General features: G+C 35.8%; 4 protein-coding genes across 4 annotated transcripts; 2 read left to right on the top strand and 2 right to left on the bottom strand.

Moving 5' to 3' along the window:
* Positions 1 to 1,686: 1,686 nt before the first annotated feature.
* LOC131045561 (uncharacterized) lies at positions 1,687 to 3,975 on the bottom strand. The gene is made up of 5 exons (XM_057979154.2): positions 3,663 to 3,975; positions 3,508 to 3,557; positions 3,286 to 3,418; positions 3,006 to 3,110; positions 1,687 to 2,704 (listed from the first exon to the last, which is right to left on the bottom strand). The coding sequence occupies exons 1-5, from the start codon at positions 3,877 to 3,879 to the stop codon at positions 2,058 to 2,060; spliced, it is 1,152 nt and encodes a 383-aa protein (XP_057835137.1). The 5' UTR covers positions 3,880 to 3,975; the 3' UTR covers positions 1,687 to 2,057.
* Positions 3,976 to 8,408: 4,433 nt separating this feature from the next.
* On the bottom strand, positions 8,409 to 10,705 carry LOC131045560 (uncharacterized). The gene is made up of 5 exons (XM_057979153.2): positions 10,438 to 10,705; positions 10,282 to 10,331; positions 10,060 to 10,192; positions 9,780 to 9,884; positions 8,409 to 9,461 (listed from the first exon to the last, which is right to left on the bottom strand). Exons 1-5 carry the CDS (start codon positions 10,652 to 10,654, stop codon positions 8,815 to 8,817), a joined length of 1,152 nt encoding a protein of 383 aa, XP_057835136.1. The 5' UTR covers positions 10,655 to 10,705; the 3' UTR covers positions 8,409 to 8,814.
* A 3,296-nt stretch (positions 10,706 to 14,001) lies between these two features.
* LOC131045553 (replication protein A 70 kDa DNA-binding subunit A-like) lies at positions 14,002 to 16,338 on the top strand. The gene is made up of 3 exons (XM_057979146.1): positions 14,002 to 14,046; positions 14,450 to 14,727; positions 14,829 to 16,338. The coding sequence occupies exons 1-3, from the start codon at positions 14,002 to 14,004 to the stop codon at positions 16,336 to 16,338; spliced, it is 1,833 nt and encodes a 610-aa protein (XP_057835129.1).
* A 1,697-nt stretch (positions 16,339 to 18,035) lies between these two features.
* Positions 18,036 to 22,214, top strand: LOC131045552 (uncharacterized). Its single transcript, XM_057979145.1, has 2 exons — positions 18,036 to 18,684; positions 18,793 to 22,214. The coding sequence occupies exons 1-2, from the start codon at positions 18,036 to 18,038 to the stop codon at positions 22,212 to 22,214; spliced, it is 4,071 nt and encodes a 1,356-aa protein (XP_057835128.1).
* The last annotated feature ends 3,744 nt before the right edge of the window (positions 22,215 to 25,958 follow it).

Here is a 25,958-nt window from a genome sequence, read left to right as displayed (position 1 = left end):
TGGCTTTTGAGTAAGTAGGGGATGCGACATTCTGGTTAATCTAAGCAAAGCTAGTTCGTATAAAAGACTTTTATGCTTTACCATTTTTAGATAGGAGATGACTTGTCTTTTGAAGATATGTAACTTATAGTATCAGATGCTCAAGATATATATTATTATACGCACGCTTAAGATTACTTCATTGATACGCAATACATCTTTATAGCGACTTTCCCATATTTATTCATTCGACTCTAGGGTGTAGATAATCTGCAATTTTATGTTATAGGGTGTATTAATGAAGTATCTATCTCAGCATAAGTATACACACATAGCTGCAAGCGTGTTCATATAATGAAAGACAGATATATAAACACACCTGCATTCCATGTGGTTATAGGTATGATGTTGTAGATACTCTTGTTAATATTTTTTATTACATTATCACCTTCATGTATTGGGGATCATGTGGAGGGGGTACATTGGAAACCACCAACTCTCTTGATTTTTTGGCCACAACTATCATGGCACTGGTTCGTTCCATATTCTTATTGTAGTAGTAGGCAATTTTGATAGAAAACCTTATTCTGAGAACATTAAGGGGCTCCGGTCTCAGGTGGAGCTGATGTAGGTGGCTAACTTCTTCTCTTAGTTTTACATGGTTAAAAAGTATCCTAACTTTGAGTTTGCGGGATAGTATTGCTCTGTGTTTGCAGCATGCAGGATCCAGTTCGCTTACCCCCGCTCGGTCAGCACTCGAACAACTCCTTGGTCTCCCCGCTCGCCCTCACCATATGAAGGCTTCACCTATTACTTAGATCCATTATGTAGAAGTCATGGTTAAAATGTCGACAACATGATGTATTTCTCAAATTATTATTGTAACCCCTTAAGAAGTCAGATTTTTGGCTAACAAGGACTATTAAATAATTCCAGGATTTTTTCCTTGGGCAAGATCGAAGGTTTTCTTCATTCGGTTCTTTCCTACCGGTGCCCACACCGAACCGAATTTGTACATTTATGTAATTATTTTTCAATTAATAAAGTTTACGGCCTCAGCCCATTATTGATAAAAAAAAATTATTTAGTTAATTGGTGAAAATAAGCTAATTCAATTATTTTGGATGCATTAAAAAATTATCTTTAATCAAGTAGTCAAATTATTTGATTAATTAGTACTCGGTGATGACATGGTGTTAAAGATGACATTAGAAGATGTTAGGCGTGGCAGTAGGATGTAGTCAATATTAGATGTCTACACAAATTAAGACAATTTTTTTGTGGTATATCTAACATAGACAAACCTTCTATAATCATATTATCTTATGAAAAACTTCAAGTGCATACCAAAGCTATACCTATTAATAATTGCTTCCATTCAACTTCCCTTATTAGTTTTGTGTCTCAAATGACAAGAGTCTCCAAACACACGCACAAAAGGTGTTCCTAAATACATATCATACATCTATTGAATCAAGATTGCCTCCAAAAGCTCCATCAAAATTAAACTTACTCGTACAAGAAAGTCTTCTACTTGTTCATACTGCTATAAACCTTAACAAAAAATTAATGAATACTTGTATTGTATCTATTAATTTAAAATAATATACACACAAGATCCACCCCAAAAACAAGATGAAAAAAATAACAATATAAGCTACTTAGTGGTGAGAACAACACTAATAAGAAACCAAGAGAGTCCACGAATTAATGATGATAACTATGTCTTGTGTCTATTAATAAAACTCTAGGTGAAAGTCTTTGATATATCTCCACGTTCAACAGATATTTTATTTGTTCACACCAGACAAATGCAAAAAATTAATTGCATGCGCATATTTTTCTTTGGCCCATCGTTTTCTTCGACTGACCGTTGCGTTGGAATTTAACAAGCTTATAATTAGATTATCAGCACTAATAAAAAAAATTAAGACCAGACTCGGAGATCTGAGACCACCAATTAACCATTTTCCTTTATTTAGTACTACCCATCAAAGAATTTTAAAAGCAATTCTTATGGTCCGTGGAGATTTTATGCCCTTTCATTGTCAGGACATTAAACAAAGTCTTATTGATGACTATGGATCAACTGAAAATTTGATCACCATGGTATGCTTGTAGACCTGGCCTGGACGCACAATCACAGATGGAAAATTTGGCTGATTTACAGAATTAGGAAATGCTTGAGTCTCAAAGCAGAATGCAGAATATGAATTGTATATCGCACCTCCTTTCCCCACTATGTTCTTGAGATTATTGCTAGTGTAGAATTGCATGCCAGGTGCACTTGTCCACACTTCAAGCACTCTTGAACTCAACGGATCCTTGGCTCTTGCAGCAATTCTTAGCCCCTTCTCTGACTTGGGACTGTCAAGAACATAATTGTCATCAAACCCAGGATTACTCTTATTGCTTGGGTTGACCTCCTTAATTCTGCTCTTGATAACAGTCTCCTTAGTTAAGTCCAAAGGAGTTCCTTTTACAGGCAAGATCTGTCCTGTAGGAATCTGAGTCTTGTCTTTGGGAGTATAATGTGAAGCCCATACTTTTACAGAATGGTCAAGTATGTCCCTTCCACTGTCATGGCCTGCAAGGTTCCAGAAAGCATGATTGATCAGGTTTACAGGTGTGGCCTTGTTCCTTGGTATTGCCTCCATCTCTAGTGTCAACTCCATATCATTGCTTATAGTATATGTGGCAAATACATCTAGATCACCAGGATATCCTGTTGCAGCAACAAAAACAATGGCCACATTAAAAACCCACTTGTTTGTATTAATGAGTAAATCTATAACTGCCATCTGGAACCAGTCACACTAGTAAGAACCATCATCAAGAAAGTGCAATCCAAATCTTGGATGGTTGTTGAATGTTGAATTCAATCACAGATCTTTTCTAGAAGCCTTATTCTCTCAAATCTTATAAATTACCACATCAACTATTCAAACAAGTAGGTAGAGTATGATAAGGGCCCTCCTGCTTCTATTGAATAATTTGGCCTAAATAATTAGCCATTCCATTCTTACCTTCTTCACCATCAAAGCTGTGATATGAAAACTTAATAGATGGTTCGCTTCCACCCTTGATTTCCTTGACTTCCCACAACACATTGTCAAAACCTATCCTTCCTCCTGCATTTCATAAGCTCTATTAAGGCGCAATACAGATAACTACCAAATCTCTCCACCTTTTTAGGTAACTGAAGACAACTTTAGTTTTTCAATTTCAAATTAGTGAAACATCTTTAATCTAATCAAGAAAAGATATAGACAGAGTAGAGCAGGGCAGGGCAGAGAGGGCATTTACCATGAATTGAATTATTCCCACTATTGGCATACAAATGATATGTCTTCCCATCAAGGGTGAACTGCGCATTCTTAATCCTGTTGGCTACCCGGCCTACAATGGCACCAAAGGGATGCCTGCTGGAGCTTATATTCTGCACAGAAGCAAAACCATATGATAAACCTGTACATAGGTACAGATCCATGACTGCAACAAATTAAAAGGTCAAAATTTTGTACTTGCCATGTATGAGGCCAAAGAATCAAATCCAAGAAGTATATCTGCTAGATGCCCTGCATACACATGTAATTAAGATAATTAGGTACATTTCTGCAACGCAATGAAATGAAGAAAAGGGGAATAAAAAACAAATGCAATGCTTAGGGAGCTAAAAATACCATTTTTATCAGGAGTCTTGAGGGAGACTAGAGTAGCTCCCCAGTTGGTAAGGTTAATGTGTAGATCGCCCTTATGTAACTCAAAGAAACCTGCAGAATTTTTTCCTTTGATAGGGTTTCTCCCGAGAGTTCCATCCAAACCTTGGCATTTGCAGAGACTAAGAAAGAGAACTGCAAAACACAACATCGACAAAGTACAAGAGCCCTTCTTTGCCATGACGAGTGGCCAGATTAACAGTGTAGAGCATCGATGGACAATGGAGAATTTATGGAGTTTCACATTAAGATTCCATTGACTAATCAAATGAACGCCGACTGGGTAAGGTCAAAATATGCGTTTGACGGAGAAAAATGTAAAGTGACTAATAAATAGAAAATCAAACTAATTATCTTGTTTACGAGTCTTTCAACTAGGAGTTAGTTTTTCTTTTTTTAGTGCGGTTCAATTGGCATAGTTAGCCAAAAGAAATTAGAATAAATTTGCTTCATCGAATTGCCTTTTTCCCGATGTTATCGCATATGTCTTTTTCCACTGACCAGGAGACTAATCTTATCGTAATCTCTTTTGTAGCGGTGAATCAATCAATATCAACACTGGATCTGTGCACTTCCTCTGTAAGCAAATACTCCAACCCTTCCTGCAATTTCCTTTTGCCTTCTATTCTATTATTTTTTGGTATATCCTTTATATTTTAGGATTTCTTGCTCTGAAATATTCAGGTTGCGTTTTAATTCATATATGTTATTTTCTAACTAGCCTCTGGACTGAAATGGTATAAATTCATGTTTAAGGCAAGACTTATTTCTGAGCGCAGTTAATACCCGAATGCTACTTTTAGATGCCATTTTCGCAAAGCATCCCTTTTATTCATCTCTTAGGGTTTGGTAAGGTGAGTGGTATGGGAGTATGGACATGGATTGCATTGCTTTGAGATAGGTTTGAACCTGGTGGCTTGCCAAATTGTTAAATTTTGATGATCCGCTTCTTTACTTGTTCGTTCTTCAAGCATGCATAAGAGCAGAGAAGGTTCAAATCCTCCCACTGCAATTCTTGCATGTCATATGTATTTTATGGCTCAATTCAGTTATTTTACGTGTGTTCTGAGGGTTTGAATTTGAGGTTTCGGTGATTTTCAGACTAGAGTGTTTATTTAAATTTTGCAATTTATGTTTATTGTGAGATCCTTACCCATTAAAAGTTGGGTCTACACTGGAATTTTCTGCAATGTATTGAAGAGAAGCTTATTTTTGTCATTAGGTAAAATCTGGAGAATTGAGTTTGTAGGGCATATGTTATAGTCATAATTCTGCACTTTCGGAGTGCAATCTAATTAGCAATGGTTTAATTTAGTTAGTCTGCCAATTTTTGTTTTCGAGTACATCTTAATCAAATCAAAACGTTTATACAATAATTTCATTATTGTCAAGCTCACATTTTTCATATATGATCGCAAACTTTAAGAGGACAAATGATCAATCAAATGATGAAGTCGTTTCTGGATTTGACTGTGTCTATCTTTTTTGTATCAAATAACGTTTCCAATCATCATCAGGATGAGAGAGTGTCAAGAGATGAAAAATTCATCAGGATGAAAGAGTGTCAAGAGATGAAAAATTAACAAATTGGAGATAAAGGCTCATTTAAAGGGTATTTGAAGGGGGAGGTTAAGCAGTAAAGAAGAGATGCACAAGGAACGAGGAGGATAGGGATAAAAAGGGTTTTAAAAAAGGAAATAAAAAAGGTAAGTGAAAAAACTAAGAAATAAAAGAGAAAGGAGGAGAAATAAAGCAAAAAGAAATTAAAAGAGCCTAACAACCAACAAAGATTAAAAGATGAAAATAACCAAGAGAATAAATAAATAAAAAGAGAGAAGCAAAGAAAATTTTATATATATATATATATATATACACCTAGGATTTAAATAGAAAAACATTACAAAACAAATGAAAATCAATATATGTAAATATATAAATATCTCATATATCAAATATATCAAATTTATTTATTAATTTTCATTTGTTTAGAAATATAAAATAGATAAATAAAAATAAAAAATAAATAAAAATGAGAATTGAGAAATATTAAGTGCAAGATAAACATTTAAACATTTAAATCGAGAACCAACTTCATCATTTGATTATGGACTGTGGAAATTTGATAAAATTTATTAAATGATCAATCAACTGAGAATCTCAATGGATAAAATAGCCAACTAATTCCATAATAATAAAAGTAATAAATATGTTTTATTTTGTAACGATACCTCAAAAATTCAAGAAATTGCAGCACTTTTTTTTTTCTTTTTTGATCGGTAATTTTTGTGTTATATTGATTTCCAAAAAAAGGCTACAATAATCTGAGGCCATACAGATTTCAACATCAGCCCAAAAAACTAACAGTCCTAGCCTACTATGAAGAGCATTCAAGATAAAACGAAAATAAAACCAGTATTGTGAATTTCTGCACTAAATATTACAGTCATCCATAAAATATATTTTTTTTTAAAAAACCAGCAACTAGCAGAAAGCAAAAAAATGAGTTTTTAGCACCGTATCCCCTCAGTCGGTATCGCTCTAGTTCATCTGCTTCTCCTCCTCATCTGCAATGTCTGCCAGAGCTTTTCCTTTGGCTACTTCGGTCTTCATCTTCGAGATGCAATCCAAATTCCCAAAGTTTGGGTCTCCTTCTAGACTTGCTAAAAACTGGACCGTTCGCCCTTCCTCAAACCGGTCTCGCGATTCTCTTCCCACCTCCATGTGCGCCACCACCTTGAGGGCTTTCAGTACCTCATATGTTCTTATGAGTTTGATGCAAAGCTTCATGACTTCCCACCTATGCAAGCTCGCTTTCTACATTGCTCCTTTATTCGATTCTCTGGCCCGCGAACAAAGGGTAATATCTCCTCCTCGACATCTCCTTCTCAAATGCGGATTCCAGTCTGAGGGATCACCCACTCCAAAATGGAGTCAAGGTTGATCAAATAGTCCCCATCAATCAACTTTGTCATTGTGAGCTTAATTTTTTCCACCTCTGGTTCAAATTCGCATGCCCAAGCCATAATCAGGGAATAAACCTCCATATTCGTCCTGTGCCTGAAGTGAATATGCACCAACTCCTCCCCCAGCATTAGACGCGCTGCACTCCATAGTTTCTCTTCCTTGTATTTGAAGAGTCCTTGCATTCTTTTTTCTGACATTGTTCCCAGAAAAGGAACCAGTTTCTTCTCGATTCTTAGGGTAAAATTTGCCTCCATTGAACCTGCTCAAAACCTGTTAACTCCAAAAACTACATTGCAAAAGACATAAAAACTCACATTAATCCGATTCTTTGATAATACATTGCTCATAAACCAAATTGGTAATTCCTCCGCCGTCATTTGCGACGGGTCATAAATGCATAATCAATAATATAAATGGAAAATGATTTCACGACAGATTTGCTATCCTTCGCCATTGTCTCGAATAGATACTCTGCACTCGGTAACTGCCTCATTAATTGCAGTGCCTTTAAAAGGGCGTCCTTGTCCTTACGAGCTGTCTTGCGTGCCTATTGATTTTTTCATACTTCTAGGACTGCATTAATTCCACTTCCACACTTTGCCATGTCCCTTCCACCACTTGGCCATTTGGCTTGTCATGTCACATCCGATGTTGGAGAGGAGGTCCGCCACTACATTAGCACCTCGCCTAACATGGGAGACCCGAAAATCCTCAAAGGAGTTGAGTTTTTCTCGAATGATCTCCACCCAATGGGATAGTTTCCATGATGTTACCCTTCGCTATTGCGTTGATAATCACTTGGGAGTCTCCTTCCAGGTGCAACTTTGGGATTTTCATGTTTATAGCCAATTCAGTGGCCATTAGCGTCGCCTGTGCCTCTGCTTCGTTATTTGTTCCATCCTGCAATCTTCGTGCACCCTTGAAAAGGATGACCCCTTTATCATCTCTCGCGACTACTCCCACTCCTGAGGTTCCCGAGTTTCCTCTAGATACCCCATCAAAGTTTATTTTTATCCACTCCTTAGTTGGCGGATCCCATTTAACCTCTTCTTTTTCTAAAGGGGGATTAACCCTCAGGGACCCATTAACGGGTTAAATTTCAGCACTTTTTAGCATATGATAAGGCTCCTTGCTTATTTTCTTCTCTTAAGAGAGTCTCTGGTCTATCCTGCTAGAAATTTATAATAAAATTATCTTTCATTAAATGAAAGAACTTTTGTAATTAATTTATTAGCATATTATGCATCTCTTTTCATTACTAATATTATCTATAGATTTTAATTTATGATTTCGATGAAAATTTCAGTCAATTCTTCATTATTGAAGAATTCCTAATAAGACTACCTCTCATCTCCATTGCAACTGTCACCCTCATCATAGCAAACTCAGTGTATCTCCAATTCAACTTGATATTTAATTATAATTTTGGGCATCTTCTTTTCTCAATATTCTTTTTTTTTAAAAACACCCTGATAATATAAGGAATATATGAGACATTAATGGATACATGAAAATTTTCATAGAGAGTACATATATTTATTTTATGAGTTTTTTCATAAAATTTACATACATCTGAATTATGAGAAGCCTTGCAGACTGAAAATAAACGCCGAAAGTTAGGAGGAAAATTTGTATATGCATGGACAAAATTAGCTACTTCCCTTATTATTCATTAATATATTTATAAAATATTTGTATAAATTTATTACACTTAATGATCCATGAACATTTGAACTCATCATAACGATGAACTAAATGACCATAAAACTTGAATGAAAAAATACCCTTTGTTCGTTAATATAACCCTAGCTGAAAGTCTTTGCTATCTCCCCACGTTAAACAAATATTTTATTTGTTATCTTTGAAATATTAAATTCACAGCAGACCAATGCAAAAACTTAATTGCATGTGCAGGTTGTTCTTTAGACCCTCGTTTTCCTCGACTGACTGGCAATTGCGTTGGAATTCAACAAGCTTAACAATTATCTTTTTACCACTAATTCAAAGACCAGACTCGGAGATTTGAGACCACCAATTAACCATCTTTCTTTATTCAGTACTACCCATTAAAGACATCTAAAGCAATTCTAATGGTCTGTGGGGATTTTATGCCCTTTGATTGTCACGCCATGAAACAAAGCTTTATTGTTGACTAGCGATCAACTGAAAATTTGATCACCATGGTGTGCTTGTAGACCTGGCCCGGACGCACAATCACAGATGGAAAATTTGGCTGATTTACAGCATTAGGAAATCCTTGAGTCTCAAAGCAGAATGCAGAATGTGACTTGTATATGGCACCTCCTTTGCCCACTATGTTATTGAGATTATTGCTAGTGTAGAACTGCAGGCCAGGTGCATTTGTCCACACTTCCAGCACTCTTGAACTCCACGGATCCTTGGCTCTTGCAGCAACTCTTAGCCCCTTCATTGACTTGGGACTGTCAAGAACATAATTGTGATCAAACCCAGGATTACCCTTATTAGTTGGGTTGACCTTATTAATTCTGCTCTTGATAACAGTCTCCTCAGTAAAGTCCAAAGGAGTTCCTTTTACAGGCAAGATCTGTCCTGTAGGAATCAGAGCCGTGTCTGTGGGAAGATAATCTGAAGCCCATATTTTTACAGAATGGTCAAGTATGTCTTTTCCACTGTCATGGCCTGCAAGGTTCCAGAAAGCATGATTGAGCAGGCTTACGGGAGTAGCCTTGTTCCTTGCTATTGCCTCCATATCTAGTCTCAACTCCATATCATTGCTTATAGTATATGTGGCAAATACATCTAGATCGCCAGGATATCCTGTTGCAACAACAAAAACAATGGCCACATTAAAACCCACTTGTTTGTATTATTGAGTAGATTTATAAATGCTATCTGGAACCAGTCACACTAGTAAGAACCAGCATCAAGAAAGTGCAATCCAAATCTTGGATGGTTGTTGAATGTTGAGTTCAATCACAGATCTTTTCTAGAAGACTTTTTCTGTCAAATCTTATATATTTTGTGGTAAAATTAAAGACCCACATCAACCATCCAAACAAGTAGGTAGAATATGATAAGGGCTCTCCTGCTGCTCTTGACTAATTTGTCCTAAATAATCAGCCATTCCATTCTTACCTTCTTCACCATCAAAGCTGTGATATGCAAACTTAATAGATGGTTCACTTCCACCCTTGATTTCCTTGACTTCCCATAACACATTGTCAAAACCTATCCTTCCTCCTGCATTTCATGAGCTCTATTAAGATGCAATACAAATAACTACCAAATCTCTCCAGCTTTTTAGATAAGTGAAGACAATTTTAGTTTCTCAATTTCAAAGTATGGAAGCATCTTTAATCTAATCAAGAAAAGATAAAGACAGAGCAGGGCAGGGCAGGGCAGAGAGGCCATTTACCATGAATTGAATTATTCCCACTATTGGCATACAAATGATATGTCTTCCCATCAAGGGTGAACTGTGCATTCTTAATCCTGTTGGCTACCCGGCCTACAATGGCACCAAAGGGATGCCTGCTGGAGCTTATATTCTGCACAGAAGCACAACCATATGATAAACGTGTACATTGGTACAGACCCATGACTGCAATAAATTAAAACATCAAAATTTTATACTTGCCATGTATGACGCCAAAGAATCAAAGCCAAGAAGTATATCTCCTAGATGCCCTGCATACATATGTAATTAAGACAATCAGGTACAATTCTGCAATGCAATTCAATGAAGAAAAAGGGAGTAAAAAATCAAATGCAATACTTAAGGAGCTAAAAATACCATTTTTATCAGGAGTCTTGAGGGAGACTAAAGTGGCTCCCCAGTTGGTAAGGTTAATGTGTAGATCTCCCTTATGTAATTCAAAGAAACCTGCAGAATTTTTTCCTTTGATGGGCTTTCTCCCGAGAGTTCCATCCAAACCTTGGCATTTGCAGAGAGCAAGAAAGAGGACTGCAAAACACAATATCCACCAACTGCAAGAAACCTTTTTAGCCATGACGAAAGGCCAGATTAACAGTATAGAGCATCGATTTGCAATGGAGAATTTATGGAGGGAGTTTCACGTTGTGCTTTCATTGAATAATTAAATGGACGTTGACTAGAGAAGGTCAACATATGCGGGCATTGACGAAGAATAAATTTAAAATGACTAATAAATATAAATCAAACGAATTATCTTGTATATGACTCCAACTAGGTGTTACTTTTCCTTTTTTAAAGTGCGGTTCAATTGGCATGGTTGTCCAAAAGAAATTAGGATAAACTTGCTGCATCGATTTGCGTTTTTTTCCCCACTGAACAGGAATTTAATCTTATCTTAATCTCTTTGCCGTTTCTAATTTGAAATCTTAAGTTCGTTGTGTTTGACATATATACAATAATTAAGCCGATAGGCTTTTTGTATGGGGGTTTGCTTGCCGGGGAAGTGTCAGCCATCCGGAAAAGGCATCGGGAAAAAAGGCGGCTTATAGTTCATTTGTCGGAAAGTTGCCACTTGCTTGGCAATGACATTTATTTGACCGGACACACATTTATAATTACCATTTATTACTGCCAGTTGGAAATATTACTTCGCATGTTGCAAACTCGAAGGGTTTATTTCACCGGGCATCAACTGGGCAATGGTATTTATTTCACTGGGCATACATTTATTACTACCAGTTAGAATATGAATTAATTAAACGAGGAGGTGCCGCTATTTTTTGTTTACATCCTTGCTGTTTTTTGGAAACTAGCGTTGCGTTAAACGAGGTGTTGCTTTACTTGTTTACATCCTTGCTTGTTTTCCAGTCATTTTGGTCATTTTATGTGAAGTGTAGATCTACCTTCTCCACTACTGCGTTCGTAATCTTTTGTTGGACACTTCTTTGCAATTTGCAGGTGAGTGAGATGTTTTTCTTTGTGGGATCTAAGCCTGGTTTTTTTCCCTGTTGTTTTCTTTAGTTTTCTCATGTAATGTTTGCTGCCTGTTTCGGTTTTTGCAAGAAGAAGGTGATTTCTTTGCCCTGTTTACGTTTGCTGAATCAAAGGAGAAAAGGATAGAAGCTCTGAAGATTTGTTTCAAGTTTGCAGGTGAGTTCCCTAAAATGGTTAGTATTGTAGCTTATTGGCATGAATAGACTGTGAACAGGTGGTGGAGTTGCTGAGGGAATATAAGAACCTATTTCCTAAGAATTTAATACAGAAGGAGCTTACCCACTTTGTTCCTTATTTGTTTCACGTCCAATAGCCTACAATAAAATACTAATTCATCAGTATAGCTGTTGAATAGGGGATTTCATATAAACGCATTGCTTTTGGAGGGAAGAAAACATATCTGGTAATACAGATGATAGAACATAGTTAAATTTAGAGATATTTGTCAAACTCAAAGATATCCAAATATAATTGTTTTTTCCACACATATTTACAGGATTCGCTGAATCAAAAGCACACTTAAGACAGATATGCTATACTAATATATTATAAATACATCACAAAATAACCAACAGGGATGTACCCCAATGTTATTAACAAGTTTTAATACAGGGTCTCCATGAAGGCAACAGACTTCCATGAACTATTCTATCAGCCAAAAAATTAATATACTCTACTGTGATAATAAAATCTGTATAGTTCTGTTTAACATCACTGTATAAGAGGCAAATTTAAAACATGCATGTTTAGTATGTTTTTGAAGTTGCATAACTTGCAGATACCTTTGTTCTTAGGGTTTTATCGATGGCCAAATCTGCCAGTATTGCCCTGTGGTTTTAACTTCTATACCAATTTTCTCGTAGTTTGATTATTATTTTATTTTGTTTGACGATGGTTATCTTGATACTTATGACTTTTAAGCTCACTAAATTTTAGAGAAACACTCAGTACCACAGAACTTAAACATGATAATGGGTCACTAAGATGGTAAGATGACATCATATTTCAATTCTTCTGTACATTGTTTTAACATAAGCTTTTTAATGGTTATTCAAGTGGGTTACGCCCCTCTCGCCTTAAAAAGTAAAGCTTGCGAGAAACCAATCTGATAAAACATCCAATGCAGAGTCAATTCATTGTTTGTGAAACCCAAAACTCATACACAATTTTTTTTGAAGTATTTGTGTAGTTTTTTTTTGCAAATTGACAGTTTACGTTGAGGTGGTGTATACATTTCTTACCTTACAATGTAAGAGCTATTAGAAAGTGCCCTTAAGAGTGATATCTCCCTTAGTGTGCTGACAGAAACTCCCTCATCATTATTCTCGATCTTGAGCTTATTAAGCGCGAAAAACTGACTTGTGTTAATGTCCTTCACTTTGTATACCTTACCATAAGTTCCTTCTTCAATTGCTCAATCTTCTCCAAGTTCTCGTAAACTTCCATTTTCTTTTCCTTCTTGGAAATGGCCATAACTCCGAAGATTGCAGGTTTTAAATTATGAAAATCTGCTTAAGTTAAAGCATGAAGGAATATTTCTATAGAAGAAGAATGGACAAGGAATTAAGAGTTTTAGGATTTGCCACTTAGACCTCTGTAGTGTTGAATTGTATCTCTTCCAGTGAAAAAAAAATACAGAATATCAAAAGACGCATTTATTGACCATTTAAATTTAAATTCAAACAGCATAGCATGTCTTAAGATTTGTGAATTAATTATACCCATCGATCACTACGAAACTGACCCTCCAACTAAATACTCTGAACATCGTACATTTAGGAAGCTATGAAATAAATTTAACTTTGTTCGCATTTAATGTACAGCCTTAAATGGCCAGCAAAACCAAATACAAAATTCATTCTATTTCATTAATTTCATCTAATGTAGCTTATCACGTCGGAATATAATTGTTTTTTTCACACATATTTACAGGATTCACCGAATCAAAAAGCACACTTAAGACAAATATGCTATACTAATGTATTATAAATACATCACAAAATAACCAACAGGGATGTAGCCAACTAAACCTAAATATTGAACATTTGTGCATATATAAGTAATTAGAAATTTACTGGAGTCTAAAAAGCATTTATTGTATCTATGCAGCACTTGTTTTATCGCTGATTAGAGCGTTTTCTATTTTTCCTTTCACTAAAACTCTTTGAAAGCAGACAAAGATATTCCAAGTATTCTTGATAAGTGCTTGTCTTCTAACTATACATATACATTGCTGATTGTAACTTTGAAATTTCATTGCGATCTCGTTGGACTGAAGATTTTCTCTTGATCCCAAGTGCAATATGAGTTGTGCTTACTGTTAAAATATATTCACTTGTTTTAATTGTTGTGACATAGACTCACTATTTCACCGTTCAAAACCCCATTCCTCATCTCTCAAACACAGTGGCCACCATGTCATCTCCGATGGCCTCTCCTGCTGCCTCGCAACAACCTTCTACAGAAACTTCGGTGAGCTTGTTTATACATTTGTTTTCTCTTATTCATATTATTTACAAAGATTATATCTCTATTTGTTCTTTAGTTTTCCGTAGACTTCTCATCCATCAATGCAAGTGCATATACCAACATATGTCGTTGCTTGAACTATTTTTTTGCATCTGTTTACGTATTTATATATATAAATAAATTGAAACAGATGTTCTCTGCATTGTCCTTGTGCATTTGCATGCTTCAATACATCAATCTATAATCTGTCCATGCACACAAAAAAAACACCTGTAAACAAAAACACACATAGCTAGTAATACAAATTGGAAGCTTAAAAAAAAAAAGGGTTGTCGTGCCCATGCCAATGCGTATGAATGTACATGACCTTGTGTATCTATTTGGTTGTCTTCTATTATCCTTGTAGGAAGTGGAACTACATCTACAATTGACCCCACATGCACTGCTCTGCATCAACGCTGGGGATGATGTCCCCTCTCCAGTGCTTCAGCTTTTGTCTTTTGAAAAATTGATAGACGATGAAAATGACAATGCCTGGTCTAAGGTTGTTTTGTCTGATGCCACACACATGCAATTGGCGATCCTCCCACCTAAGTATAGTGGTTTGCTGCTTTCAGAGACATTAAAGATTGGCACTATCCTATCATTGACAGCTTATGCTTGTAGAAATGTTTGGAACTCAAGGTATGGCCCTCTATATGTTATGCTGGTTTGTTCTTGCCTTTTCAAATCTCCCTTTCCACACTATCCAGATTATTCAACCTCTTATTTTGCTCATTTTACAGGACTATAATAATATTCAGCCTTGCTGTCAAATTTACCAATTCTCCATTGCTTGGGAAACCTAGATATCTATTTAAAGAGCAAGAACAACAAATGTTGGGTCGAGACACACCTGCCACAACTAAACGATCCCTTAAATTTGGAATTCACCTCCCACCTGTGCAGCACGAATCTTCTGTTAATATCAGCCCGATTAAAGCCTTGAACCCCTTCCAAAATAAATGGACGATAAAGGGGCGTGTGACAAACAAGAGGAAGATGCATCAATACAGTACACCAAAGTCCACTGGCCAAGTGTTTAGCTTTGACATGATAGATGGTGAAGGTACTGAAATTAGAATAACTTGCTTTGGCGATGTAGCAAAAATGCATTATCATAGGGTTGAACCAGGAACATATTATACTGTGTCAAAAGGTTGCATTAAAGAAGCTAACACTAAATGGAATAAGCTTAACAGCCATCTTGAGATAACTTTGGACAACAATTCAATATTGAAGCGTTGTGATGATGTTGTTGAAAGTGAAGCAAATAATTCTCAATTCACACCAATCAATGAAATTACATACTGCACCAACAACACTTTAGTTGATGTTATTGGTATTGTAGTTGCTATTGGAGAACCATCATTAATTCGCAGGAAGGATGGAAGCGAAGTAACAAAGAGAATTGTAAAAATAAATGATGCCTCAACTTTTACTATCGATGTTAACTTATGGGGAGAAACATGGCAAGGGCTAGGTGAAGATTTGAAGAGCATGCACACAACCCAAACAGCTGTTGTCCTTCCAGTTAGAAATGCTCGTGTTGGTTATTTCAATGGAAAGGTGGTCAACACAACCACAACAACAACTCTAAATATAAACCCTTCTATACCTGAAACAGAGACACTTATGTCAAGAGGAAATATTTCAGATGCCCTTTTACCGCTATCGTGTGTTGCTGGCCAGCTTAACTCACAATACAGTAGGATGACAATCACAGCTGTTTTAGAGCGTACAAGTGTTCTCTCTGAAACAGTTGAAAGTACTATTAGGGCTGTTGTGAGAATCATTAAAACTGATTCTTTTTGCTATCCAGCCTGCTCTTTGAAATTTAATGGAAAAGAATGTAAAAAGAAATGCACCAAGCAAAGTGATAATCAATGGTTTTGTTCAAGATGTCAAACTGCTGTGCCAGAATGCAATTACAAATACTTATTGCAGATGAAGCTCCAAGATCATACAGGGGCTCTTTGGGGTACTGCCTTTGATGAGGTTGGCACAAATATACTGCAAATATCTGCCAAGGAGCTTTACATGCTGCAGTACGATTTGACTACACAAAAAACACCTCAGTCCATTATCAAGCATGTCCTTTTGTCTTCCTTTGTTTTCACACTCTCTATTACAATAGACATGTACAATTCAGAACCCAGGCTCAAAGCAACGATAACCAAAGTTGCCAGAATTGATTACCAGGCTGAAAGTGCTCTTCTGCTTGCAGAGATTGCTCGGATGACTACAACTGCATAGTTCCAAACCAATTGGATAGTGATGCTTTCCACGTGCCTTTTGATCTTCATACAATAGATAGCTTGTTCCTAGTTTTTAGTGGTCATTGACAAACAGAACTAAATTATCGGTCGTTGTCTATATCAACACTATCTAAAGTGTTTTTTGGGCTGCCTAGGACTTTTGGTTTTTGACATTGCTTTTGTTCTGTCATGCTTCCAATCATACAAAAAAAAATCAAATGCAGTTTCCCTTCTTTCCAGCTTATTATCTTAGATCCTTTTGTGCCTTTTTACGTTATGTAATTATTGAACAACCATGTTTTCCAAAAAAACTTATTTTTTATAACTATATTTATACTATGCTGTACAAATATGATAAGAAACAAACCATACAGATTACACATTGACGCAAATATTAAAACAAGAACCAATAGCTCCAACCTATGTTGTTTTAACACATTTCCTGATCTCAAAATCATGATTTCTATATTGTACTATTTCACCACGCTTTCCCTGCCCATTTCAAATTATAATCTGCAATGTCAATATCTTGTACAATGTTCTTTTATGTTTATTGTTATTATATATTCAAAGCATTTTGTTGACCTGTCTCTTTCTTTTATTGTAATATTTTGAATCCTTTTAGATACGTTTTGATGCTTGGTCCAGACACACTTATGCTTCTCATTAATGTTGAACTGTAAATTAAAATGCAAGTTTTGAGCATCCAACAGCTTTCATATTCTTCTTTGTATTCATTCAATTTATGTAAATGTTTGTTGCCTTATATGTTCTCTCCAATATTTACCGCCATGCATAAAGATAAATATCTCCATTTATGTATCACGATATACAAAGATACCTATAGATTTCTATGTGCATTTACATATATTTCCATACACGTACATGCATACATATGGTCCTCCACAGCGGCATACTCACATACATACAACCATATATGCATCTCTATACATGTACATACAAAGGAAGGCATTCACAACAGATATATATACACATGAACAATCTTATATATCTTGAAAGTTATGTGCCTGCATACGTAAGTAAATCCATCTGCAACATCTTTTTTATGTGCATGTATGCACCACTGCATAAATGATTGTATGTATGTGCTTGTGCTTCTGTATAGAAATACGTACACATGTATGTGTATATCATGAAAATTGGTATATACATTTATAAAGAAAAACCATACAAACACATTTTGACATAGCTGCAAAGTACCACACACCTATAAACATGCTCACACAAAGGAAGCCACTCACGGTGCATAGATATGAACATGCACAACATTGTGTCTCTTGAAAGTTATGTACCTACATATGTAAGTAACCTTGTCTCTAGCCATATTCTTTTATGTGCATACATGTCTCAATGCATGTATAGTTATCTATATGGTCATGTGCTTAATCTTTGTGCAAAAGTATTTAACATGTGCAATTCAAAGATTGCATCAAACAAAAGTTTCAAATGTAACTATATAGATTACAACATAGACACTATCTTTACCGGTTGTTTCTTGCACACTCAACATCTTATATGCTCTGTTCATTTAAATTGTCTTAAATATTAATGCAGAACACACCACAAGGATGCAATCTTAGGAAAGCGAAAAAAAGAGAACAAAATTGTTGCTATTATGCACAACATAGAGAAGAAATCTCTAAAAAGCGTCGCCTGGAGCGAATGAAACACAAAATGCCCTTGCCTACACCTGCACCATGCGACCCCCCACAGATGATGGATTCAAATTCGCTTATTCTGAATCAAAGCCTTCCTTTCTCATCTGGCCAGAATAGTATTGTATCACAGCAAATACAACAACCTTCATTCCATAGTAGCAAACTACAACAGAAACATGTAACACAAAACAGGCAACCTCTATACCATCAGACAATATTGCAGCCTACAACAACACAACAATGCACAACAAATTGTTTCTCTTCTGTACAGTACATTCAAACATTGCAAGCCTTCCGCCATCGCATTGATTTGTTGTCCATGCTTCAAACATGTAGTATTTGTAAGGAAAGATATATTGGAATGCTGCTACGCGGGAACCAACAACATATTATTTGTTCAAGATGCTTTTCTGAAAATGGTGTTCATCGTTTCTCCTTGGCAAATAACTTAGACCCAGGCAAGCAACCTGTTGTGTTAAAAAAACTTACCCAAGTAGAAGAGATGCTTATAGCTAGGGTTGCTCCTGTTTTGCAAGTCAGACATGGAAAAGGTGGCCAATACAAATATTCAGGTCACACAATAAGTTTTCCCCAAGATATTTCAGAAATTGCAAAGCTTTTGCCACGAAGACTAAAAGACCTTGAAGTTCTTATTGTCCACCGAAGTAATATACAAGGCACAAAATATGACTGTTATGTGAATAAATTCCATGTTATGGATGCATTGAGCTATAAAATACAACATGGCTAGTACTATAATGATGTTGTCATAGACTTTGATGCTGTCAACCTACTTCCTAATAGTACAACAGATATATCAAATATGCTACGCTCTTTAGAAGAACATACTGATGTAACAGGTATTCCACCAACAGAAGACCTTCTGGACAATTGCAATGAATATGATGCAAATATTTCATCGTCTTTTATTCCAAAACTGCCTACTCCACCCCGCGAACTAGATACAGTTAAGAGAACCTTACAGTTAGATGCTAATACTAATAATAATATGCCTTGGCCTGAAATAAACTTGTCTCCGATAAATGAATATAATACAATAGGCTTGTTAAGCATGGCATTCCCAACCCTTTTCCCATCTGGAGTTGCACTTCCACTACAGCCATGTATCAAGCATGTTCATTTACATGAATATGCTCTCCACTTACTTAGATATGTTGATCAAAGATTTGGGCAGCATGTTAGATTCCGGTATTATATTTACAATCTAATTATGAGACATCGTTCGCAACAATCTGCAGCTATCTTCATTAGAACTAATTTGGGAGAGTCTATCCCAACCACTATCGAAGCACTCCATGGACGATTGCAAAACACTCCTGATGATCAGCTGCCTAACCAATTGTTGCGTTTTGGTGCAACACTTCGAGGCACCCGTGCATATTGGCGTAAATCTAGAAAAGAGCTTACAGCAATGATTTTCCAATTGGGGCCCCCAACACTGTTCTTTACGTTAAGTTCAGCTGATACCAAATGGCCTGATTTGCATAGGCTTTTCTCTGAAAATGATGGCCAAACCACACAGTTTACAAGAAAACAACTTACAAACCATGTGATCTGCAATCCACATATAACAGCATTATACCTTCACAACAGATTTACAATATTTCGTGAAGAAGTTATTCAAAAGTTGTTCCAAGCAAAGGATCATTGGTATAGGTATGAATGGCAACATCGAGGCTCAGGCCATATTCATGGCTTCTTATGGCTCCCTGGAGCACCAAATATGGAGACCATTAATTGGACAGATGATAATGAGGTGCAAATGGAAAAAACTTTCTTCGACCAATATGTTTCTGCTTGGAATCCTCACATTGCAGCAGACCGCATGAATACAATGCACTACACTGCAATGGATGACCCTTGCCTAGCTGATACAAAAAAAATCTTCACCATGGATGCTACATTGGATTATGAAGCATTGCTTAATACTTTACAGAGACACACAAAATGTACAGAACATACATGCCTCAAGAAAAAAGGTCCCACATTTGAATGTCGTTACAAAGCTCCATGGGTTCAACAAGAGATGTCTACATTGACAGTTGACAATGACAACAACCCATGCTATAAACCTACAAGGAATGATGATCATTTGAATATTCATAATCCTTGGATGCTTTCACTATGGAGAGCTAATATTGATTGTCAACCAGTCATTTCAAAAAAAGTTGTCCTCCAATACATTTCAAAGTATGCTTCAAAATCAGAAAACAAATCGCAATCCTATATTGAAATGCTGAAAACAATACTAAATACAAGTAAATCTGAAGATAGCATTTTATTAACATATCAGAAATTTATGATGGGCATAGTAGTAGACCGTGATATCAGTGCACAAGAAACTTGCCATATGTTACAGAAATTGCCTCTTCTAAGTTGTAGTCGACAATTTGTCTCTCTAAATGTTGGCAGAAAAATACTGCACCGTGTCATAAAATCAGATAATGGAGCTAACCTTTCCACAACTTATATCCATGCTTATATGCAGCGCCCTTTTGAATTAAATGCAACAAATTTGCTACAATCAGCACAAGGGTTTTCATATAATTCTCAACGCAAAAAAACAAAATGGCACATCAAGGATAAAAAAGCAATTGTGACTGTATATCCTCAGTTTACAGAGCCTCCAGATGAAGATACCAATCAGTTTGATATTTTTTGTTTGTCTGAATTGCTGCTATACAAATCGTTCCGTGACATCCCAACTGAAATAGGAGCTTCAAAGGAACAAATTATAAAAAATTGGAAAAACTTTAAAAAGACAAATTACAACCGTTTGGGAAATCAACAGATTATAGATGATTGCAGCCTTCCAAACGAAGATGACAGTGACAATAATGGTTCCCAACATCAAGATGATACAAATCTGTATGAGTGGGAGCAGCTCTCACAAATGGGAGCTACAAATAACTTTGTCCAGAATGATCTGCAAATGCTAGGCCGTCGTGATTACGATATTAGCCACTTTTGGGGAGCAACTGTTGTGGTTGATCAACTAGACTCCACTGCCCTTCAGTTCATAGCTACAAGCAAGCTGAAATCCCAACACACTAGCATGCAAATCTCCAGCCAAGACACAAAAAAAAACCAGCTATCACCTCAGCAAAAAGTTGCACTCAACATTATTCTACAACATCATAATAATCAATCTGCAACAACACCTTTACGAATGATTGTTCAAGGCACTGCTGGCAATGGTAAATCATTTTTAATAGATTGTATTAGAAAAGAATTAAACATATCTCCACCTATGACAGCAAACCCATTGCTTGTTTTAGCACCAACAGGAGTTGCTGCATTTAATATACAAGCGACAACAATCCATGCAGGGTTGCGCATACCTATAAGAGAAATGCATCCTTTGACAGGGCAGTCATTAATGACATTGCAAGAGCAATTGAAACATATCAAATATATTCTGATAGACGAAATGAGCTTTTTGGGCCCGAAACTACTACTTAAGATAGATAACCGTTTACGCCAAGCATTCCCTAACAAACAACATGACAACTTTGGTGGCGTGTCCATGATTCTTGTTGGTGATCTTGCTCAGCTTCCCCCTATAATGGATAAACCTATATATGCTTCGCACTCTACAGCCCTCAGTTTATGGCATTCTTTTACTATTGTCATAACATTGGACACTATTTTCCGCCAGCAAGGTGCATCTATAAGACAACAACAATTCAGAGCACTTCTTCACAACTTAAGAAACGCTCAAGCACTCCAACATGATTGGCAGTTTCTGATGTGCCAGACAAATGCAACATTAACTATTCAACAAAAGAAAGATTTCGACTCTTCGATCCACCTATTTGCAACAAATGAATCTGCACGCTTGCATAACAGGAAAATGCTCAAAGAATTAAATTTGCCTGTCGCTCTAAGTTTAGCTAAAATTTCTAAGCAAACAAATACTGAATATGACACCAATGAACAGCTACCATTGGAAGTATTACTTTCTATTGATCAGCAAGTGATGTTAATAGCTAACTTATGGATCAAAGTTGGCCTTGTTAATGGCGCTATTGGTCTCATAAAACAAATTGTATATGAAAACAATACAAAACCACCAGACTTGCCAAAATATGTGGTTGTCCAATTCAACGATTATAATGGACCTCCATGGGATATAGCACATCCAAAAGACATACCCATTTTGCCAATAATGTGAGGCAGGCGTACGCAAGTGCCTTTAACAATGTCTTGGGCCATCACTATTCACAAATCCCAAGGTCTTACATTAGACAGAGCTACCATTGACATAGGTAATACTGAAAAGCAAGGGCTCACATTCACAGCTATTTCAAGAGTGAAGACAATTGATGGAATACGGATCCAACCACCATTCTCTTTTGAAAGGTTTTCCAAACTGCAAAATAATGCTTATACAACCATTAGAAAGAAAGAAGAAACTCATTTGCAGCTGCTCTCTGCGCAAACAGATATCTATTCACCTTAAAATCTTTTGCTCCAAAACCATCTTTGTTACATTCCTCTACTTTCAACAAGGTAATTACAATTTTACATTGTCATACCTCTTCACAACATGCACTTTCTTAATCGTCCCTCGTACTAACTCTTTTTCCCTCACTATTCATTTTAGATTGCATTCATTCTAAGACATCCTCCATGCTGCATTGAACACCACACACAAGTCTTCCTATCTATACAGTCTTCAATGATTGTCTAAAGATATATTAGGTATAATACAGTTGCAATGCATTGTGCATTCACATCGCTCACTGCTCCAACATATACAGCTATCTCAGGTATGATATGTCACTTTTATTGCTTAGAATATACTCTGTTAACAAACTTTTATACTCCAACATTGCTTGATGTCACTTTTATCTAACTTGCCTCTTTCTAATACAGCTACAAAACATTGCCTCTCCACTCTGCTTTACCACACCACTTCAGTTCTTTTAGCACATGAATTGTATATATGTTGAATTTAACAAACTAAACATATTTCTTCTTTTTCTTGTAGACATACACATTAACACAGAACAACATACCCATGCTTGCACTCTTCTCACTTTTCAAGTTAGCACTCGTTGTAGCTGAAATCTCTTATCAATGTCAATTATACAAAGTTATACACAATAAAAACAATGCTATGCTTAGTATGTTCTTTTTGACTGCAAAACATGTGTTCCTCACCCCATAATTAACTTTCTAAGTATTTTAACACTAAAATGAGTATATTTCTAATCAGTTTAAAACTTTATACAACTCGAACATTTGTAACAGCTTTTATGAATCTCATTGTTAGAGGAACTGTGTATTATACCTCTGATAAGTTTTGTTACAAAAGTGTCTCTTGCATTCAAAAGTTACTGCTGTAACATAAACAACTCTCCCAGGTATGATATTTACATTTTTTTGGCTTCAAGCATACTTTATTGACACCTTTTACTGCTCTAACATTGCTCTCTGTCACTTTTAACTAACTTCCCTCCTTGTACGCCAGCTACAGTACATTGCCTCTCCAGTGCAAACCTTCTCAATCAACCATTCAGTCTAGTTTTCCTATTGCAAATTGAAGGTATGCATACCTACCCAACACATATAGTTTACATTCTCTTCTTTTTATGTGGCCATGTAATTCTTTCAAGGCATATTCTAACAAATCTTCGAATAAAATCAATTAATAAACAAACTTCTCTTTACCATGCCACTTCAGTTGTTTTGGCACATAAATTGTATATATGTTGAATTTAAGAAACTAATTCTATTTCTTCTTTTTGTTGTAGAGATACATATTAACAAAGAACAACATACCCATGCTTGCACTCTTCTCACTTTTCAAGTTAGCACTGGTTGTAGCTAAAAAGTCTTCTCAATGTCAATTATACAAAGTTATACACAAAAAAAACAATGCTATGCTTACTCTGTTCTTTTTCCCTACAAAACATGAACTTTCTAACTCTTTTAAAACTAAAATGAATATATTTCTAATCAGTTTTAAACTTTACACTACTCAAACATTTCTAACAGCTTTTATTAATCTCGTTGTTAGAGCATCTGTGTATTATCCTCTGATAACTTTTGTTACAAAAATGTTTGTTCCATTCAAAACTGACTGCTGCAACATAAACAACTCACCCAGGTATGACATAACAATGCTATGCTTAGTCTGTTCTTTTTCTTTGTTTTTTTTATATGCAAAGATAGAAAAGAGAGAAATAATAGTATCTAAGTTTCTATATATGCTATGAAACATTTGTTTCAATGTATACCACTATTAAGCTCCATCTCACAGTATCAGAAATATTTATCTGTACAATTTGACAGTTAAATAGAAGACGACATAAAACTTGTGGATGACTGCATCTTTCCCTCTCATGTGAAACTTTTGTTTTACAAATACTTTCCAGGTGTGATTTCAAAGGAAGGATGCAAGGCCTGCAACACACCAGGCAACCTGAGCCAATCTCAAAGCCTCCAATTTCCATATGCTAGTTTTCAGGATTAGGGCATAGCAGGTAAGGGCTTATAATATAAAACCATAGCCCAATTTTCTGTTTGCAATGCAAATGCATTATTGTAACTTGTTAATTATTAAAACCTTCTCGTACGTTATTTCATTAGAATTTATGTTTCGTAATGTACATTGCTACTTTTTGAATGATAAAAGATTCTTTTCCTACTAATGCATGTCAACATATGAAGTTATTATTACAAGATTCACATATGTTATTTTATTAGAAATTATGTTTCATACTGTACATTGGTACTTTTTGAGTAATAAAAGATTCTTTCCCTGCCAGAGCATATCAAGATATGAAGGTGACTTGGTGGCAAAATGCTACTTTACAAACCACAAGTTAGTATGGGATGCATTCCATGGGGCCCTGAAGAGAAAGATACAGATACAATTAGCTTTCTAACTCTTTCAACACTAAAATGAATATATTTCTAATCAGTTTTAAACTTTACACTACTCAAACATTTCTAACAGCTTTTATTATTCTCATTGTTACAGCACCTGTGTATTATCCTCTGGTGACTTTCATTACAAAAGTGTCTGTACCATTCAAAAGTCACTACTGCAACATAAACAACTCACCCAGGTATGACATTTACTTCCCTTTGCCATGCCACTTCAGTTCTTTTAGCACATGAATTGTATATATGTTGAATTTAAGAAACTAACCATATTTCTTTTTTTTGTTGTAGAGATACATATTAACAGACAACAACATACCCATGATTGCACTCTGTGTCGATTACAACCAAACATTTTCTGGTCATATCTAAATTTATACTTTATATCTGCTTTCCAACTTTACCAAATTAATCCTTCTGACGTGCCTTTCTTCAATGCAGGCAAAACCTTTGACCAACCACACTAAATCACCTTTCCTATTTCACCAATATCCATTCATTTTGTTCCCCATATTTCAGGTCATATTCCTTTTGCTTTCTTAAAATAATTCACATTTGACCATTATAGCTATTGACCACTTCTCCCATTCTTTATTCTAATGTTTTATCTCCTCATTGCAAACAGATTTAAATATCTCAAATCTATGACTGTGTTGCCCTTGCAAAAATTGCAGACAACAAATAAAAAAATTTAGGGTGTTTTCAAACTTCACTGCATTCCAGATTTATGACACTAATCAGGTCAGTTACAAATTTCAATCCTTCTTTTTGTTGTACACAAACATATTAACAAAGAACAACATACCCATGCTTGCACACTTCTAACTTTTCAAGTTAGCACTGGTTGTAGCTAAAAACTCTTGTCAATGTCGATTATACAAAGTTATACACACAAAAAAAAATGCTATACTTACTCTATACTTTTTCTTTGCAAAACATGAACTTTCTAACTCTTTTAACACTAAAATGAATATATTTCTGATGTCATGGAAATGGGGACAAGGCAACAACAAAGTTCAATGTT

The sequence above is a fragment of the Cryptomeria japonica genome, chromosome 10 (assembly GCF_030272615.1).
Source record: "Cryptomeria japonica chromosome 10, Sugi_1.0, whole genome shotgun sequence".
Lineage (NCBI taxonomy): Eukaryota > Viridiplantae > Streptophyta > Pinopsida > Cupressales > Cupressaceae > Cryptomeria > Cryptomeria japonica.
The sequence above is the reverse complement of the archived record's forward strand: the minus strand, read 5'-3'. Positions and strand labels throughout refer to the sequence as shown.